General features: G+C 45.3%; 1 protein-coding gene across 1 annotated transcript in view; it reads right to left on the bottom strand.

Moving 5' to 3' along the window:
* Positions 1-16,044, bottom strand: part of LOC124594716 (glypican-5-like) — a 378,800-nt gene that overhangs the window by 58,941 nt on the left and 303,815 nt on the right. Inside the window, exon 5 of the mRNA XM_047133084.1 lies at positions 4,239-4,347. Coding sequence (XP_046989040.1) covers positions 4,239-4,347 — 109 coding nt within the window. The remainder of the gene's footprint in view (positions 1-4,238; positions 4,348-16,044) is intronic.

Genomic DNA, 16,044 nt, shown 5'->3' with positions numbered 1-16,044 from the left:
TGCAAGACTGCTAAATAAAAACTATTGTTCACATGTCTTCTGTCAAGCCATTTAACTGGGAGAACTGACATCGTTCACTGTTGCAAGTAGCCTTCTTAAGGCCTCCTTAGTATCTACTGCTTAATATATGCAATTTAGTTATGATGAAGAGTAGGCTGATGTTTAAGAGACTAGTCAGGAAGAACCAACATGCAAACAAATGGGATATGAAAGCACTACACTGTAAAGAGATACACCGTAAGTTCTCCGAGACTACAGGTACTGCGATAATGCATAGCTCAGTAGGAAGTTCAGCTGAAGAGAAATAAACATCTCTGAAAAGGCAACAGCAGAAGCTGGAAGGAAAAACATAGGTACAAGGAAGACAGCTGCAGGAAAACAAAGAGCAAACAGTTCTGCTACTCTACGAAAGAAGCAGGTACAAAAATATTCAGAGAAATTCAGGAACATAGAAATAGGTCAGTCAGGTATGAAATAAATACGAAGTGTACGGAAAATAGGAGGAAATGGTTGCATGAAAGTTGTGAAGAAATCCAAAAAAAAAGAATGATTGTCGGAAGGACTGACTTACAATATAGAAAAGTCAAAACAATCTTCGGTGAAATTGAAAGCAAGGGCGGAACATTTACAGTGCAGTGCGAATTTCACTGTTAAATGTAGAGGAGAGAGCAGATAGATGGAAAGACTACACTGATGACCCCTAAGTGGAGAAGACTTGTTTGATGACGTGATGAATGAAGAAACAGGAGTCTATGGGGAAGGGATAGAGGATCCAGTATCGTTGGTGTGTAGAATGTCAGACTTGCGATGTACCATCAGACTTTTGGAAAAACGTCCTCCAGACAATTCCGAAGACTGCAAAAGCCTACAAGTGTGATATTATCGCACAGTCAGCGTAAGAGCTCGTGCATCCATGTTGTTAAGTTGTTAACAAGAATAATAAGCTAAAGCTTAGAAAGGAAAACAGAATCTCTTAGATGACGATCAGTTTCGCTTCAGAAAAGGTAAAGGCATAAGGAGGAGGAGGATATTGGTGTTAAACGTCCCGTCGACAACGAGGTCATTAGAGACGGAGCACAAGCTCGGATTAGGGAAGGATGGGGAAGGAAGTCGGTCGTGCCCTTTCAAAGGAACCATCCCGGTATTTGCCTGGAGTGATCTAGGGAAATCACGGAAAACCTAAATCAGGATGGCCGGACGCAGGATTGAACCGTCGTCCTCCTGAATGCGAGTCCAGTGTCCTACCACTGCGCCACCTCGCTCGGTGGTAAAGGCATAAGAGAGGCAGTTATAACATTGCGGATGATAATGAAAGCAAGATTCCAGAAAAATGAAATCACGTTCATAGGAGTTGTCAACGTGGAAAAAGCGTTCGACAATGTAAAATGGTGGAAGACATTTGGCATCCTGAGAAAAATGTAGGTAAGCTGTAGGGAAACATGAGTGCTGTGCAGTATGTGCAAGAAACAAGACAGAACAATAAGAATGGAACAAAAATAACGAAGTTCTCAGGTTAAAAGGGGTGTAAGGGATGTAGTCTTTTGCCCCATACAGTTCAATCTATACATAGATCAAGCAAATAAAAGAAATAAAAGGAAGGTTCAAGAATTACAGGCTATGCTGAATGGAATGAACAGTCTAATGAGTACAGAATTGAGACCAAATCGAAGAAAGACGAAAGCACTGAGAAGCAGCAGAAATGAGAACTACGAGAAACTTAACATCAGTATTTGTGATCACAGAGTAAATGAAGTCATGGAAATCTGATACCAAGGCAGCGAAATAACCCGTGACGGACGAAGCAAGGACGACATCAAAAGAGACTAGCAATGGCAAACAGTGCATTCCTGCCAAGATAAGTCTGCTAGTATCAAACATAGGCCTTAATTTGAAGCCGGCCGGTGTGGCCGAGCGGTTCTAGGCGCTTCAGTCTGGAACCGCGCGACCGCTACGGTCGCAGGTTCGAATCCTGCCTCGGTCATGGATGTATGTGATGTCATCAGGTTAGTTAGGTTTAAGTAGTTCAAAGTTCTAGGGGACTGATGACCTCAGATGTGAAGTTCCATAGTGAACAGAGCCATTTGAACCTTAATTTGACGGAGAAATTTCTGAGAATGCAATATGGAGCACAGCATTTTATGGCACTGTAGCATGGACTGTGGGAAAGCCGGAACAGAAGAGAATAGAAGCATTTGAGATGTGGTGCTACAGACGAATGTTGAAAATTAGATGCACTGATAAGATGAGGAATGAGTAGGTTCTCCGGGGACAGGGCGAGGAAAGGAGTATACGGATAACACTGACAAGAAGAAAGGACCGGATGACAGGACCTCTGTTAAGACATCACAGATTAACTTTCACAGTACTAGAGCGAGCTGAGTCATGACGCTTGACGGGTGATTACATTTTTAATTTTTTCCTCTCTTTTGAAACATAAAACACCATTTATGGTGTAATGTTTATGGTGTAATCAGGAAACATTGTTTGATATTCTAGAAAATTATATTTATTTGGTAACGAACTGGCTTTCAGTGTCTTAGGCCATCAGCAGGTCACAAGTGAGTGTAGCAAAGACAAGTAAAATGACGTGCGACTTTGTGCAGACGTCATTTCAACAGAAGACACAAAAGGCACATAAATGAAGATATGTAGAGTGTTTGCATAGGAAACTATTAATTTTTTCTCACAAGGAAACAGTTACATTAACTACAACAGGAAAAATGTAGTTTATGTGTAGATAGAATTAACAAGTTATGAAAAATATAGCCTTCCATGAAAGAAACTGGAGATTAAGAAAGGAGCATACAACTTTTGCAGATCACCTTTTAACACAAAACCACTCATATGATCTAGAATGTGAAGTTTTACATTCTGATAAGAAAAGCGGGAAAATGATCCTACAGGAAAGAGCAGACATATGACGAAGAATGGCAGCTAACTATTAAATGCCAACACTCATTTTCCTTTTTCCTCTCTGTTAAATCGGGTTTTATTACAAGTACTGCATTAAAATTGTCAATGTTTATTTTTCATCAGTTGTTAAATGTATGTCCAGATTAAAAGCTGCACGTTTCGTTTCACAGTTAATGTAACGCAATTTGCGCGACAAAAAACTAATACTTCATTATGTAAACACTCCGTGTGGCAACATTTTTGTATCTTCTGTTCAAACATTACCTATGAGTCACGCTTCGTTGTATCTGTGTTTGCTGCAATCAGTTGTAACATATTACTATGAAGACATGTAAGTCATGTCACGACTATAAAATGCGTTGTAACGTTGGGTGCAGATTGTCTTACGAATTGTTTTGGAAGTGTAACAGAACTCCACGCGTAGCCATCTCTATCTGTTCTCCAGTAGATTATGTAAACGAGTAAAAGCAACGAGTAGGCCTCGTAAGCGGGTGGGAAACTTGTGAATTAGCGTGTATTCACAAGCAACAATACAGCGCAGAGAGAAGCGAGTCGGTGAGCCCGGCAAACTCATTATCGTCACTGCCGTTCTACATTACCGTACTGATCGGCAATACCGGCAACAGTGGCGTCTGATTCCGAAAAACATCTTTTGTTGTGCTACACCATGTTTACGGAAGTACCAGTGAAAACTGAAATCCTTTAATTTTCACACCATATGCTTGATTACAGCTGTTATTATTGTGGCATCGTAACTGTTCTCGTTTGTTTTTTTTTTTTCATCTGGAGTAGGATGCAGTACTTTTTATAAGCTGAGCCACTGGTATAAATAAACTTCCTGATCTGGTAACTGAAAGTGGGTGAACTCGATTACTTATGCAGTAACTTTGTAGCTAAAGTTAATTTAATTTTATGATCTGGTGTGGTGAAGACAAGACTATTGACATTATCCCGGCTTATTTATCGATTAACAGAAATAATAAATAATAATAACAATAATAATAATTTTGAACTCATCATTTTACTTGTATTTGCGATGCTCCTGCTGGAAGTGTTGCCATTTGGTCGACATCAGAAATCAGTGTAGTCGAAACGACTCAGTTAAACGGCAATTAGGTTTCGGAAAGAAACGACACCGTTGTTAAGAAGCGCTGTGGCTCACGGCAGTAAAGTTTATACACTGATCGTAACTGCGCTCGCTCACCGCGAAATATCTCTTGTTAGAGACACGCCATTGTATTGCATGTATTATAGGGATAACCTGAGTATTGAGATTTCTGAGGCAGGAGAAAAGTTGAGACAGCTGGATGGAGGCACGTACTCACCAGCCAAGCTCTGCTGGAACGCAGAGCCGTTGGAACGGACGCCATCGTGTGCAGTGTTCTCGTCCGTAACACCATAGTCCCACATGTGTGGTCCGCACACTCTCTTCACCTGAGAAAGAAATTTGTATGTAGTTAAGGTACAGCTAAGAGACATATTTACGGTACAAGAAATAAGAATGATTAACAACCTGATTGGAAACTGCTTTAATTATCAGAAGCACAATCTGTGGGTACGACAATGAAGAACCATCTTCAGAATGGAGAGTAATATTGGGGTCGCTCTTGTTCTTACTGTATAAAAATTATCTTTGATCATCTGTAAATGATTCACAAACAATTCGCTTCGCTGACGATGAAAGTATTGCAATCAAGCCTCATAAAGCTCTACAAGATTATGTACTCTGATCAATGAACAAAAAGAAAAATGTACCCATTTTAATCATAGAAACGGTAGTACCGACACTAGTATCAGTTGTTGGGTAATTGGATAAGGGTTTAATAGAAATTTTGCAGTGGTAGAGACGTTTTTTTCTTTCTTGTGTTTATTTGTTGTATTGTTAGGGTTTTCCCTCTGTAGAATTTGTAGTGTTGTCGAAGTATTTTGATTTTATGTTAGTATAAGAAGATTTGCATATAAGGTTAAGCGCTTTTTTATAAATGTAGCTGGCAGTAAGGATGGAAATAAAGCTCTCTTGTAGGTATTCGAAGTATGAAGTAATTATTGCTTTGGAGAAAACGGAAAGGTGACGTGGTTTTCACGCAAGGGTTATTTGGAGCTGGAAACTGATTGAGCCATGAAGGGCGACAGAATTTAAAGCAATGGATTAGGAATGGAAAGACGGAAGAAGGGAAATTCTGTTACATGTGTAAGGATGGGTATTCATAGTTATGTAGCGGGAAACAGTTTTGAGGTTCATTGACAAAGTGTCTGGTAGTAAAGGTATCCACTTTTCATTGTACACAAAAATAACAGTAGCGTGGCCCAGTCTAGATTTCGAGATAATAGAAAGTGGTTGTGAAGAGTGAATAAATAAATAAATAAGTAAATAAAGCTTAATGGAAAAAGTTCATTCGAAGATGTAAATAAAATTGTATTGAAAACTATTAACTGATGCTCTGCAAATGGACAGTTACTGAACATAAAAAAAGAAAAAGCAGAATGAATTCAGTTCTGTATTGCAAAGGAAATGATCACACCACTAGAAATAATACATTAGAGTGAATAAATAAATATGATAATATTATAAATTTGTATTTATGAGAACCTGAAATCGTCACGTGTTACAGATCATTCAAACGTCTGTACTCCGTTGTGGTACGGGTAATATCAAATGTAAGAGATTAAAATGTCAAAGGTAACTTACTTTTCCTATTCACTAATGTTTTATGCTATTATATTAAATCATAATTGAAGAAAAAGCTTAGAAAAAAAACAATCAAACCAAACGTCAGATGAAATAATCAGAAAAAATCAGGAGCTGAAAGGAATTCGATCAGCGCTCCTTTCGAATACGTTTATGGACTTAGATGAACTGCCGAATTCAAACTGCCAATCTACTTACCACATGACTTGGGTTAAGTATGAACAAAGCAAAGCCAAAGAGTAGAATAGAAGGTTGTGGTGACCTATCAAATTATTTAAGAAGTGGAAGGATTCTCTCATGTCGTTGGATTAGGTAACGTGCAGTTGGGTATCGCTGCACAGGAACATTTGATAGATTCAAAACCAACACTGAAGTATGATAACAGGACATAAATTGTTTTTACAAACATTGCCTGGATTTCTATGAAGAGCATGTATCACAGCTCAGAATACGACTTCACTTCTCAGATCCCACTTCTGATACAGTTTCCGTAGAGGATCCTAGCGTAGCCCAATCCTACAATGTTAAATCCTTTCTTCTAGCAGAAAGATGTTTCCTGTTTTTCAATAATTAATGAACTGCCAGAAGCTGGATTTTGAATACTGAAAAAAATCATGCTACGCCGGAGCATGAGAAAATTGGATTAGACCTGCCACTGTACAGTGGAAGGATGTTTTTTGATATGAAATCTGCTGCCAAAACTACAAATTTTCCAAATTTACAAAAAAGTAATCTTCCTTCTTTTCTGTCTTCCATTTTCCAATGTCTCGGTGGAACCTGAAAACGGCTCAAAGGAACAGACTGAAAACTAAAACAATAGTAGCGCTGATGGCTGCAAGAGAGAGAGAGGGAGAGAGAGAGAGAGAGAGAGAGAGAGAGAGAGAGAGAGAGAGAGGACAGAAGGCCGGTGTCTTTCGAGCCGACGATTAGGTAAATAAAATGGTTAGGTAAATAAAATGTTTAATTTTTATTTTTCGTGTAATTTATGGTCATTTCTCTTGTACGTAAATATTTCTGCAACTTTTATGTATATACAAAAGAGCGGTACCATCCCTGGGGTTTGTGCTGATTGTAGAGGATTTTCTTTAATGTCTAATTTTACAATTGTGATGAGACCGTTCTCCTGGTAGTTAGCGGGAGTTAGCGGGGAGTTGAATTATGGCTCTTGCGGTTTCAGCTCGCCTCGGCTTGCTCGGCGATGCGAGTGACCAGACGCGTGCGACGGGAGGTAAGTACGAGCCGACCCGAGTCCCTGGGAGCAGTTTCCTCTGTCCCATTCACTATGGCAGAAGATGGCGTGCGTCCTTGAAAGGGTTAGAAAAGCTTGAGGCAGAAAGCACTTGCGTGCTGGCTTCAAAAACCCCAGCCCTCACCGCAGTGCCGAATGTGAAATTCGGAGTTTTCTCCAAAGGAAACAAACCGACCTCACAAACGGCTTGCCCTATAAGATAACGTCTCATTGTTGTGAAGCAGCGTCCAGGTGCCTCCAAGCGCAAGTCTTTTGTCTCGTGCCACCAGGCCGCCGGTGTCTCGACTGTAAACACTGAGGAGGGAATTTCGCTGAAAGTTCTGGAGGAAGAGGAGGAGATCACTGTTTAACGTCCCATCGACAACGGGGTCATTAGACACAGGGTGCAAGCTCAGAATAGGGAATGACAGGGAAGGAAATCGGTTGTGCCTTTCACAGGAACCATCCCGGCATTTGCGTGAAGAGACTTAGGGAAATCGCGGAAAACCTAAATCGGATGGCCTCCCGAATGCCAGTCCAATCTGCTAACCACTGCATCGCCGTGCTCGGGAAGAAAGTTCTGGTGGGACGGCTTAGAAACTTGGTCGGCGCTCGAAACTCTGGGAGAGCCGATTTCCCATAGGGTAGAACACGCAGCGTTTTGGAACGAGGAGTTGCGATATGTCAGCGCTAGCAGTCTTTCGAAAAGTGACGCCGAACCTATCAGAATAATATTTTTGGGAGATTTCTCATTGGAGAAATAAAGTACGTAATCGAAGACTGGCGAAATGGCAGTTTGCAGAATGAAATTTTCACTCTGCAGTAAGTTCGAGTCTAGGTCTGGCACACAGTTTTAATCTGCCAGGAAGTTTAATATCAGTGCACACTCCGCTGCAGAGTGAAAATTTCATTCTTGAAACATCCCCCAAGCTGTGGCTAAGCCATGTCTCCGCAATATCCTTTCTTCCAGTTTCGCAGGAGAACTTCTGTGAAGTTTGGAAGGTAGGGGACGAGGGACTGGTGAAAGTAAAATTGTGGGGACAGATCGTGAGTCGTGCATGGGTAGCTCAGCGGCAGTGGACTTTCCCGCTAAAGGCAAAGGTCCCGAGTTGGATTCTCGGTCCCGCACATAGTTTTAACCAGCCAGGAAGTTTCAATCCCCACCACTGCTAGGTAATTGTTAATGTTTATCTGGGCACACAGTTACGGTCCACGTGTTAAGGCCAACCGATTCCTTCCGTTTCCCATCGCAAAATGCCTTTACATACATCTGGACCGTAGCGGGGGCTTAGACCTTGAATAGGGATATTCAGTGTATGTCAGTGGTAAATGAGATTAACGAGAGTCTTAACCCCAGTGGCGTCTAGCAATGTGTACTAGTAGCACTGTAGTAAATTAGGACCGGTCCGCCAACATACGTTTCCCACGAAGTCTGCGGAGCAATACGTCGCGTAATTTGCCTACAATACCGGTCATTGCTAAATGTGCGGGCATTACAACCGTGGTCGCAAGCGGGTATTCGCCATACGGTACGGAAGTTCGGAAAACAGTGTAGGAGGAAGTGAAGTTTCAGTTGGACAGCGCGCGTTGATACACCAACAGATTGGACAGCTATATTCACGTTGTGGCCACGGAAACGTCAAAACACCATTCCGCCCCTTTGTCACATTATCACTTCGAACTGTCTTACTGTGGTGATTCCACTTTACTGAGTGACACGATCACACAAATTAACTGCCACTACATGCGTCGTCGGTGGAGTGGCATAAGACTGCCTGATACTGTCCATTCAATAATGGCGACCGTGTTATTTTAAAGGGATGAGAATACACTCTAAGAAAAAAAGAAATCGATGCGCTACGAAGGAATTATCACACTGGGACAGAAATCGACAGATGTGATGTACATGTGCAGATTAACATTTGATTACAGTTTCATAAGAATTTGATGATTTATTCAAGACAAATTGTCAAATTGAGCAAGTCAACAACGCATTCGTCCATACCTGGCCCTTATGCAAGCACTTATTCGCCTTCGCGTTGACTGGTAGTTGTTGGACGTTCTTCTGACGGATATCGTACCAAATTCTGTCCAATTGATGCGTTGGATCGTCAAAATCCCGAGCTGATTGGAGGGCCCCGCCCATAACGCTGAAATGCCTGGGCTAGCAGGAAAGGGCCAAAATGAGTTGCTGTCAGTTGCTCTCAACATACAAACTTCATTTGTCCACATACAATAATACACAAGGATGCAAAAAACTCAAAGTTTTAATCGATCTCCTTTGATTAACATCCGATTGCGAAAACATTCTGTTGGCACCCACCTACATAGGGAGAAATGATCATCACGATAAAATAGGAGAAATCAGGGCTCGCATAGAAAAATTGAAGAGAGACAGTTTGAAGGTGGTTCAGTGAACCCTCTGCCAGGCACTTTACTGTGAATAGCAGAGTAATCACGTAGATGTAGATGTAGATGAAGGTGTAAAGCCTAAGCAAGGATGTCTTCCCATGAAGACGGACAAAACGGGGCGTGGAATGTAGTCGACGTACCGCTGTGACGTAAGGGTGCCACAGATTACAATCCAAGGGGGCCTGCTATGAAAAGAAATGACACCACTGATCATTACTCCCAGTTGTCGGGTCACACGGCTGGCAGTGCTCGGTCCGTACCCCACCACTGTCCGGACCGTCTCTAGACACGTGTTCGCTGGTCATCTAGGCTCATTTCTACGTGGAACTCATAATGATAAGATTCAAGACGGGTTTGCATCACCGGCACCCTTACAACACACCGATACGTAGCCGGTACACTATGCCCCGTTTCGCTGCCCTTGGTGGCAAGCCGTCATGGGCTTCCATTTTAGCAAGATAATGACTGCCCGCACATAGCGAGAGTTTCTATTGTTCGTCTCCGTGCTTGTCAAACTCTACCTTGGCCAGCGAGGTCACCGGATCTTCCTCCAGTTTCGAACGTTTGGAACATTATGGGCAGTGCCCTCCAACCAGCTAAGAACTCTGACGACCTAACGCGTCATTTGGACAGAATGCGGCACGATATCCCTCAGAAAGACATGAAAAACTGCATCAGTCAATTCGAAGCCGAATAACTTCTTGCATTAGGGCCAGAGGTCAACCAACGTGTTAGTGATTTGCTCAATATGTGAAGCTCATTCCCTTAAATAAACCATTCAGTTTTTCTGAAATTTTAATCATTTGTACATTATTGTTTGTTTTGTTTTTTGCTTGGACTACCCAGTACGTTGTCCTCGATGGTGAGTGTTCATCGGAGTTGACGGTATCATCTGGAGTGCCCCAGGGAAGTGTGGTAGGTCCGCTGTTGTTTTCTATCTACATAAATGATCTTTTGGATAGGGTGGATAGCAATGTGCGGCTGTTTGCTGATGATGCTGTTGTGTACGGTACGGTGTTGTCGTTGAGTGACTGTAGGAGGATACAAGAAGACTTGGACAGGATTTGTGATTGGTGTAAAGAATGGCAGCTAACTCTAAATATACACTCCTGGAAATTGAAATAAGAACACCGTGAATTCATTGTCCCAGGAAGGGGAAACTTTATTGACACATTCCTGGGGTCAGATACATCACATGATCACACTGACAGAACCACAGGCACATAGACACAGGCAACAGAGCATGCACAATGTCGGCACTAGTACAGTGTATATCCACCTTTCGCAGCAATGCAGGCTGCTATTCTCCCATGGAGACGATCGTAGAGATGCTGGATGTAGTCCTGTGGAACGGCTTGCCATGCCATTTCCACCTGGCGCCTCAGTTGGACCAGCGTTCGTGCTGGACGTGCAGACCGCGTGAGACGACGCTTCATCCAGTCCCAAACATGCTCAATGGGGGACAGATCCGGAGATCTTGCTGGCCAGGGTAGTTGACTTACACCTTCTAGAGCACGTTGGGTGGCACGGGATACATGCGGACGTGCATTGTCCTGTTGGAACAGCAAGTTCCCTTGCCGGTCTAGGAATGGTAGAACGATGGGTTCGATGACGGTTTGGATGTACCGTGCACTATTCAGTGTCCCCTCGACGGTCACCAGTGGTGTACGGCCAGTGTAGGAGATCGCTCCCCACACCATGATGCCGGGTGTTGGCCCCGTGTGCCTCTGTCGTATGCAGTCCTGATTGTGGCGCTCACCTGCACGGCGCCAAACACGCATACGACCATCATTGGCACCAAGGCAGAAGCGACTCTCATCGCTGAAGACGACACGTCTCCATTCGTCCCTCCATTCACGCCTGTCGCGACACCACTGGAGGCGGGCTGCACGATGTTGGGGCGTGAGCGGAAGACGGCCTAACGGTGTGCGGGACCGTAGCCCAGCTTCATGGAGACGGTTGCGAATGGTCCTCGCCGATACCCCAGGAGCAACAGTGTCCCTAATTTGCTGGGAAGCGGCGGTGCGGTCCCCTACGGCACTGCGTAGGATCCTACGGTCTTGGCGTGCATCCGTGCGTCGCTGCGGTCCGGTCCCAGGTCGACGGGCACGTGCACCTTCCTCCGACCACTGGCGACAACATCTATGTACTGTGGAGACCTCACGCCCCACGTGTTGAGCAATTCGGCGGTACGTCCACCCGGCCTCCCGCATGCCCACTATACGCCCTCGCTCAAAGTCCGTCAACTGCACATACGGTTCACGTCCACGCTGTCGCGGCATGCTACCAGTGTTAAAGACTGCGATGGAGCTCCGTATGCCACGGCAAACTGGCTGACACTGACGGCGGCGGTGCACAAATGCTGCGCAGCTAGCGCCATTCGACGGCCAACACCGCGGTTCCTGGTGTGTCCGCTGTGCCGTGCGTGTGATCATTGCTTGTACAGCCCTCTCGCAGTGTCCGGAGCAAGTATGGTGGGTCTGACACACCGGTGTCAATGTGTTCTTTTTTCCATTTCCAGGAGTGTAGATAAATGTAAATTAACGCAGATGAATAGGAAAAAGAATCCTGTAATATTTTAATACTCCATTAGTAGTGTAGCGCTTGACACAGTCACGTCGATTAAATATTTGGGAGTAACATTGCAGAGCGATAGGAAGTGGGACAAGCATATAATGGCAGTTGTGGGGAAGGCGGATAGTCGTCTTCAGTTCATTGGTAGAATTTTGGGAAGATGTGGTTCATCTGTAAAGGAGACCGCTTATAAAACACTAATATGACCTATTCTTGAGTACTGCTCGAGCATTTGGGATCCCTATCAGGTCAGGACATAGAAGCAATTCAGAGGCGGGCTGCTAGATTTGTTACTGGTAGGTTTGATCATCACGCGAGTGTTACGGAAATGCTTCAGGAACTCGGGTGGGAGTCTCTAGAGGAAAGGAGGTGCGTTCTTTTCGTGAATCGCTACTGAAGAAATTTAGAGAACCAGTACAATTTTACTGCCGCCAACTTACATTTCGCGGAAAGACCACAAAAATAAGATAAGAGAGACTAGGGCTCGTACAGAGGCATATAGGCAGTCATTTTTCCCTCGTTCTGTTTGGGAGTGGAACAGGGAGAGAAGATGCTAGTTGTGGTACGAGGTACCCTCCGCCACGCACCGTATGGTGGATTGCGGAGTATGTATGTAGATGTAGAGAGCATGTTTTGTCCAGTAACGTTAAGATTCGGCTTCAAAGTAAAGAATGGCCGTGATTAATCAAAGTTACTGTTGCAAGGATACATTACACCATTCATCATTTTAGGAGCGCTATTAATAACTGAGGTGCAGCTCTTATCAATGTAACAATGTGAGCATCGATTTTTTTGCAGCGAGTACCAGTCCCCAGCGGGTAGGGGCACGCTGTTGCGAGTTCTCGGACCGCGCTGTGCTACGGCCCCGCGTCCCTCAGGGCGCCAACAGGTGACGGCAGGAAGACGGCGGCGGCGGCGGGGACGGCGGCGGGGGCGGCGGCGGGGGCGGCGCGCGGCACTCCATCACGCGGACCCGCCGTGCATATCAACGCGCGTGTACACACAGCGCCGGCACGTCGTCCGCGGATAAATCACTCAGCTCGCGCCGGGATCAATGCTGTGAGCGGCGCCCTCTACTCACGACGGACAGCCCGGCCCCGGTGCTGTGTGTGCGCCCCAAACTCAGCAAATCGACGACAAAGTAGACACGTCAATCCGCTGCTAAACGTGACCGCATTTGCAAAGGCTAAAAACAGGAACGTTTTGCTTTTGTTGGCCTGTTGTAACTTTTCCGAGCTGTTTCCACGTCTCATAAGTCTCGCAGATCTCCTTCTGCCGCCATCTCTCTGATGGTTATTAAATAATTTGACATAACACTGGCAAGCCTACTTTCCATTTCATTCACGTTTATTATCATTAACAACATTCACCGTGATAAGCTTGTCTGTGTTATTCTCTACATTTAACACTATAGCTCGCTAAGCTACACTATCTGATAAAAAGTATCCAGACATCCATTAGTGGACATTAACATGCGGTATGACCACCTAATTACTGCTTCAAATCTCCTCGGGACGTTTTCAGTATGCTGTATGATTATCTGTGGACGAATGGCAGCTCACTCTTACTCAAATCCCGAAAGTAGAGCAGATAGGGAAGCTGTGCCGCTGGCGTCTGGAGCGAAATCGAAGTTCTAACTCATCCATTGGGTTCTGGGCACGCCATTCCATCTCAGGAATGTTATTGTCCACAAAACATTGTCTCATACGCGCTACTTTATGATGATAGTCATCGTCTCCGAACTGTTCTTCTATTGTACCCAGTACAAAATGCTGTAGAAAGTGTTCACGTCTTCCCGTTTGCTTAACTGAACAAAGGAGGCAGCACCTTAACCACGAAAACACCCTTCTCCGTACGTCACTGTTAACACTACATAAGATGGCACATAACACAGATATAGAGCGATTAACAACTCCAAATCTCTCCTTTCCACTCATCCACTATGCAGTAAGTCTTCTGACTTGTTTTATGTGGTCCGCCACGTACTCCTCTCTTGTGCCATCCACTTCATCACAGAGTAGCACTTACAACCTACACAGTCAATTATTTGCTGGATGTATTTCAATCTCTGCCTTCCTCTACAGTTTATACTCTCTTCAGCTCCCTCTAGTACCATGTAAGTACACTCCTGGAAATGGAAAAAAGAACACATTGACACCGGTGTGTCAGACCCACCATACTTGCTCCGGACACTGCGAGAGGGCTGTACAAGCAATGATCACACGCACGGCACAGCGGACACACCAGGAACCGCGGTGTTGGCCGTCGAATGGCGCTAGCTGCGCGGCATTTGTGCACCGCCGCCATCAGTGTCAGCCAGTTTGCCGTAGCATACGGAGCTCCATCGCAGTCTTTAACACTGGTAGCATGCCGCGACAGCGTGGACGTGAACCGTATGTGCAGTTGACGGACTTTGAGCGAGGGCGTATAGTGGGCATGCGGGAGGCCGGGTGGACGTACCGCCGAATTGCTCAACACGTGGGGCGTGAGGTCTCCACAGTACATCGATGTTGTCGCCAGTGGTCGGAGGAAGGTGCACGTGCCCGTCGACCTGGGACCGGACCGCAGCGACGCACGGATGCACGCCAAGACCGTAGGATCCTACGCAGTGCCGTAGGGGACCGCACCGCCACTTCCCAGGGACACTGTTGCTCCTCGGGTATCGGCGAGGACCATTCGCAACCGTCTCCATGAAGCTGGGCTACGGTCCCGCACACCGTTAGGCCGTCTTCCGCTCACGCCCCAACATCGTGCAGCCCGCCTCCAGTGGTGTCGCGACAGGCGTGAGTGGAGGGACGAATGGTGACGTGTCGTCTTCAGCGATGAGAGTCGCTTCTGCCTTGGTGCCAATGATGGTCGTATGCGTGTTTGGCGCCGTGCAGGTGAGCGCCACAATCAGGACTGCATACGACCGAGGCACACAGGGCCAACACCCGGCATCATGGTGTGGGGAGCGATCTCCTACACTGGCCGTACACCACTGGTGATCGTCGAGGGGACACTGAATAGTGCACGGTACATCCAAACCGTCATCGAACCCATCGTTCTACCATTCCTAGACCGGCAAGGGAACTTGCTGTTCCAACAGGACAATGCACGTCCGCATGTATCCCGTGCCACCCAACGTGCTCTAGAAGGTGTAAGTCAACTACCCTGGCCAGCAAGATCTCCGGATCTGTCCCCCATTGAGCATGTTTGGGACTGGATGAAGCGTCGTCTCACGCGGTCTGCACGTCCAGCACGAACGCTGGTCCAACTGAGGCGCCAGGTGGAAATGGCATGGCAAGCCGTTCCACAGGACTACATCCAGCATCTCTACGATCGTCTCCATGGGAGAATAGCAGCCTGCATTGCTGCGAAAGGTGGATATACACTGTACTAGTGCCGACATTGTGCATGCTCTGTTGCCTGTGTCTATGTGCCTGTGGTTCTGTCAGTGTGATCATGTGATGTATCTGACCCCAGGAATGTGTCAATAAAGTTTCCCCTTCCTGGGACCATGAATTCACGGTGTTCTTATTTCAATTTCCAGGAGTGTATATTTCCTAATGTCGTAACAGATGTCCTGTCATCCAGTCCTTTCTTCTTGTCGGTGTTATCCAAATATTTCTCTCCTCGTCGATTCTCCGGATAACCTCTTCAATCTTTACCTTATCAGTATATCTAATTTTCAACATTTGTCTGAAATATCACATCTCGAATGATCCTATTCTCTTCCTTTCCGGTTTTCCCACAGTCCATGTGCAAGTAGCCTGTTTATGTGTTTGTATGTTGGCAGCACTATTCACTGTAGTAATATCGCTGACAGCGCTCTGCGCCCTCGGTAAGAGACTCTGTGGCTGGATCGACTAGCAGTGAACAGTTAGCGAGCGGCTTGGACATGAAGACAGTGTTGGTAGGACCTACATTGTAAAATGAGGAAGGATGTAGTTGCTAATGTTTGGGTAGCGGAATTATTGACAACTATATAACTTTGGGAACTGGATGTCACGTGAGTAAGGTAAAATCGGCTAAACACGTTGTTTGCTCTTCAACAAAATCTTTCTTTTGCTAACCATATGCTTCCTAGTAGCTAGAGCCTAAAGTAGTTAGAATCCTTTTATCTAGCTGGATGTAGCTGCTGCTTGCTGTATTTGCTGTAGTTCGTGTTATGGAGATTTTCTGTGAAGTAAGTGACTTATGAAAAGTATAGGTTACTGTTAGGATTTCTTCAAATTCAGGGCCATTC

This window comes from Schistocerca americana, chromosome 2, assembly GCF_021461395.2.
Source record: "Schistocerca americana isolate TAMUIC-IGC-003095 chromosome 2, iqSchAmer2.1, whole genome shotgun sequence".
NCBI lineage: Eukaryota > Metazoa > Arthropoda > Insecta > Orthoptera > Acrididae > Schistocerca > Schistocerca americana.
This window is presented reverse-complemented; position numbering and strand designations above follow the sequence as displayed.